The following is a 4,879-nucleotide window of genomic DNA, read 5'->3' as shown; positions in this document are numbered from 1 at the left end:
AGGGGGAAGGGGAGGGGCGGGTGCTGATCGAGGAGGGTTGGAGAAGGAGAAGAAGGGGTCGCCCGAGGTCGAGTAGTGCGGCGGCGGGGATGCCGGGGTCGGTTCCGCTTTGAAGGGGCTTTGAAGGGGGGTTGGGGATGCGGAGAGAAGGAGTGGGAGGGAGCAGGCGCCGGAGCAGAGGAAGAAGAAGAAGAAGGTGGTGGGTTCAGAGGGCTGTCCTCGTCGACGAGGTCGATGTAGTCAGAGATGGTGAAGCGGTTCGTTGGCGCATGCTGGAGCTCAATCTTCTCGATCTGGATCGGGTGGGACGGCATCGTGCCCGTGGGCCCGTGGGCTTGGGCCTGCAGGCGCTGCAGGCGGGAGAGGCGTGTGCTCAGACCAGACTCTTGAGGTGCAGTCGCCGCTGGATCCTGGATCTTCCTCGAGGTGGACTCGACGCTAGCAGGCTGCCGAACGTGGACGCTCGGACCTCGAGCCTTGTATTCAGCGCCGAGGTGTAACGCTGCAGAGGAGAGGAGTGGGCTTGTTCCAGGCCCGGACGGCGAGATCGATGATCTGTGCGCAATGTTCAGCCTGCTCGGAGGTTAAAGGAGTGCTTCGCGAGAGAGGGTGGAGTCGGGGTACGTCGGACGAGCAGCTTGGGCTCAATTCGAGAATGTTGGGACAAGGTACACAGAGTCGAGCGGAGATGTGTACACGGACGGTTTGGTTGCACGGGCTCTCAAGTGGAAGCGCACATGTTGAGAGAGAGAGTGTGTGTATGTGTATGAGTACAAGATGGGAGAAGCGAGATGGATGGAGATGTTGAGATGAGGTGCTATGAGAGTGCAAGCAAGTGTGCATGACTTGCGGCAAGGTGTCGTGCCCAGCGTGCCCAGTGGCCAGGCCAAGTAGTCTCCAGGGATGCCGAGCAGTTTAGACTCTGTGGGATGCAGCCCAATTCCCTGTCTGCCTTCAACTCGACCATGCTTTCATCCTTGAAGCACATCCTGAGGGCTGGGTTCCGGCGTACAGCACCTGTTAGCACCAACAGCACTAGCACACGCTTGTGGGCACTCGACGCGTCCAACCGCTGCCTTTTCGCTCAGGTCCCAGGGTATTGTTGTACGAAACCCAGGGTCCTCTATTCCGGAGGGTCCGGAGCGTCCGGAAGCCTGGAGCGGGGCATGTCGTAAACTTGTATCCTGAATTCCGCCAGAGTGCACCTGAAGAGACGCCCATGGGCACCGCGTGAATGGAACTTGTTGCACCCAAAGTGTTGTCTAATCGTGCACTCTCTCATCTCACTGGGACATTCCTTGCGTCTCTAGTCGCAGCTCTTACTAGAGGGAAGGACAGCTGCTCGGGATGGCACATATCACCTTGATCATGTCCAGCTGACAGCTTGATGAGGTTTTAGGGGTACTAGTCACCCTTCAGTGATTCCATCTCGCAGTCTGCACTTTCTCACTTGAAGTCACCCAGTCACTTCTGGTCCCTCTGCTTGGGTAGTCAGTCGAGACAGCCAATTCGTCCATGTGTTGCAGATGAAGCACAGCAGATTCACAGCCAGCCCAGCTTCGGTGACCTCAATGCGATGTCAACTTGGCAGCGCGGGATGACAGGAGGTGGCGGCACAGCCAGCGATTTGGCCGTCCTCCCACAGCACCGCAATCATCGCCACCTCCCGGTACCTCCCCTTACACAAACGGTATCCTTGGCCCGCTCACTTCCCCAGAAGACAATGACTCACTCAACCTGGTTTATGCATGTGTTGGTTCTGACTATCCCACCTGCTCGGCAAGTTCGGCACGGCGAAGCACGTCGACTTTCTCGTGCGTGAAACAAACTGCAGACTGTGCCTCCCCCTTCCGTCTCGTGCTCCAGTGCAGCTAGTGCAGAGCACACATGTTGACTGTTGTTTCAAACGGATATGATATCCCATGGGCGGTTCTATTTGTTGTTTGCATACTGTGCTACTGCTATACACCTACGCCATCGCGCTCGGTCGCACTCGGGGTAAGAAAGTGCACCAGCGGCATCGACCAGCGGCATCATCGACCAGCGGCATCATCGACCAGCGGCATCGACCAGCGGCCTCGCTTTGGTGGCTTACTTGTCGCCAGGCCCGCCGTTCTTGAATCCCGCCTCGACGCCCTGCTCGCGCTTCTGGTTGAGCCACTCGTAAACGACGCTGGAAGTTAGCCCAGTGCTTACGTCTTCTCTCCCCGACAAATGCCGGGAATGCAATAGATGCACAGAAATGAAGAGGGATCGTCCAAAGACTTGGGTCTCGGTCGGCCTTGGTCGGCCCTCCGGCGCCGAAGCCGAATCGCCTTCGGCTTCGGCGCCTTCAGCTGCAGACTCACGAGAAATCCTTCGACGCCATGCTACCGTCGCCCTCCTCGCACGTCGCCTCGTACACACTCTTCGAGGCCCAGGTCAGCGGCGTGGGCTGCGCCTTGGCCGCGGCGGCCGCGAGGGCGAGGCCGACGTCCTGTGTGTCAGCGGTGTTTGTTGGTTGTGTTTCCTCTCAATGTTGCAGCACGCAGCTCCAACTCTCAATAGCACGACACTCGCTTCGCCCCTCATAGCACGCAGCTCCGCTCTCAGTAACGCAATGCACGCTTCGCTCGTGATAGCACGTAGCTCACTCCGTTCGCAGGAGCTCACTGCTCGCTCCGTGCCCGGCGCGCGGCTCGCCGCTCGCTGCGCTCGCTGGCTCGCACTCACCTTGAGCATCAGCTTGGTCTGGAAGCCGCCCGTGTACCCCCTCGCCCCGGGGCCACCCTCGACCTCGGGCAGGGGCGAGTTGACCTTTGAGCTCCAGCTCTGGCCGGAGGACGTGTTGATGATGTTGTGCATGAGCACGGGGTCGATGCCGAGCGCCTTGGCGAGCGCGAGACCCTCGCCGAGGGCGATCTGGTTGATGGCGAGAATCAGGCTGGGGCTGTCAGCTTGTGGTCGCTGTAACAGAAGGCTCGGTGGAGGTCGGGCTCACTTGTTCACGACCTTGACGCCCACGCCGTCACCCGAGTTGCCACACGGCACGACGCCGCCCTCGCGCGCCATGTGCTGCATCAGCGGGGTCGCCAGCTCGGACGCAACCGGGTCGCCGGAACCAAACATGATCGTGAGCGTGCCGGCCTTGGCGCCGGTGATGCCTGGGGTCAGTCTCTACTACATCCCGGGGTCTGTCTGTCGCTCGCTTCGCTCGCTTTGCTCGCGCTCACCTCCCGAAACAGGCCCGTCAATCATGAGCGCCTTGCGGCCCGTCTTGTCGTGCACCGTGTCGGCGACGCGCTTCGCGCCCGTCGGGTCGAGCGTCGTCTGGTCCACGAACAAAGTCGACGCGTCCGTGACGCCGCTCATGATCTTGCCGTCCACGAGCCAGGGGAGCTCGGTCGCCGCCTTTGACAGCGAGGTCTGGTCCGCGCCCTGCAGACCGGCCAGGAGACCGTTCTCGCCAAGGTACACCGCCTCGACCTGGGGCGTGGACGGGAGCATCGTGAAGACACGAGCGGCCTCGGCAGAGACACTGGTCGTCAGCTGTGCTCATTGGAAAGGATCGCGGCCAACTGTCGTGCCAAGAGAGATCGGCAAAGTTCCCCCCGGTCCCTCGCCACCACTCACTCCCTCGGGTTGTCGACACGCTTGATGCGGTCGGCGGCGGCGTCGCCCGAGACCTTGCGGACGTTCTCGACGAACTGGGCGACGCTCGCCTCGCTCGGATCGCACACGACGATGGACGGCATCTCGGAGCTGCCCTTGGCGGCGGCGGTGGCTTTGGTGAAGAGGTTGGTCGCCATGGGGTTGCCCATGGCGCCGAGGCCGATCCAGCCTAGTGTGCCGGAACGCGAGAGCACGATGCGGGTGGGGAGCATGATGTGGGGTTAGATTGTGAGGGTATTGAGAGAGAGGTAAGAGGTGTGATTAAAGTACAAGGAGACGCGGGCGACGCGGCTGGGTTGTTCGCATGAGACTTGACCCTCTCTTTGCCCAGAAACGTCGTCAGCTGGTGCCGATGGCTAAGTCTCGGCAAGTTGTAGGCGAGTGTGGGCAAGTTCCGACCCCGGACCTGGACGCCGTCTTTGAACCGATATCCGAGATTACTCGGTCAGCTGGTGTCGCGTGGATTCCACGCTACGTCCTGCACGTGATCACTCAAGCTGACATGAGGCAAGAGACATCCGCCGCGTCAAAAGTCACTTCCGCATCACTCATCCAACCTACTGTAAGAGCCCAATGCGCTCGCCATCACCGCCATACAGGCGGTCACGCTTCCGCTCCCCGAGTCCCCGGAGCCCAATCCGCTTCGGCCCGTCAAGAGGAGGAGACCGATACCGCGGCGGCAACGACGAGTACGACGACCGTCCCGACCGCAGCGAGCGTGAGCGAGACCGTGACCGCGATCGCGAGCGGGACAGGGACCGTGATCGTGACCGGGACCGTGACCGTGATCGCGATCGCGACAGAGACCGAGACAGGAGCTTCCGGAACGAGCGCTGGGGTCGGCGCGGCGACCGAGACCGCGACGCCGGCCGCGACTGGGACACGTACTACTCTCGCCGGCGCGAGTCGCGCGAGACGCGCGAGGCGTCTCCGAAATCTGCCGCTTCTGTATCTCGCGCAGGCTCGCCAGAGGAGGGGCAGATCACCTCCCCCGATGCCAGCCACGGACGGCGCAGCCCCCGCCGCCGCTCCCGCTCGCCGGGGAGGTACGACCGTTTCGACCGATACAGGGAGTTTGACCGGGAGAGGCGCTGGGATGAGCGCGAGGACCGGAGTCGCGAGCGCGAGCGCGATCGCGGATGGAGGCGGAGTCGCAGCCGGAGCAGGAGTAGGAGCCGCTCGAGGAGTCGGAGCCGCGATCGGGAATGGGAGAGGGAGCGCGATCGCG

At 62.0% G+C, this 4,879-nt stretch overlaps 1 protein-coding gene across 1 annotated transcript; it reads right to left on the bottom strand.

Moving 5' to 3' along the window:
- Positions 1-2,091: 2,091 nt before the first annotated feature.
- On the bottom strand, positions 2,092-3,863 carry A1Q1_00877 (uncharacterized protein; the record flags this gene model as incomplete). Its single annotated transcript, XM_014325777.1, has 6 exons — positions 2,092-2,173; positions 2,349-2,476; positions 2,713-2,923; positions 2,981-3,143; positions 3,213-3,517; positions 3,613-3,863. 6 exons carry the CDS (start codon positions 3,861-3,863, stop codon positions 2,092-2,094), a joined length of 1,140 nt encoding a protein of 379 aa, XP_014181252.1.
- Positions 3,864-4,879: the final 1,016 nt, after the last annotated feature.

This window comes from Trichosporon asahii, assembly GCF_000293215.1.
Source record: "Trichosporon asahii var. asahii CBS 2479 unplaced genomic scaffold scaffold00035, whole genome shotgun sequence".
Taxonomy (NCBI): domain Eukaryota; kingdom Fungi; phylum Basidiomycota; class Tremellomycetes; order Trichosporonales; family Trichosporonaceae; genus Trichosporon; species Trichosporon asahii.
The sequence above is the reverse complement of the archived record's forward strand: the minus strand, read 5'-3'. Positions and strand labels throughout refer to the sequence as shown.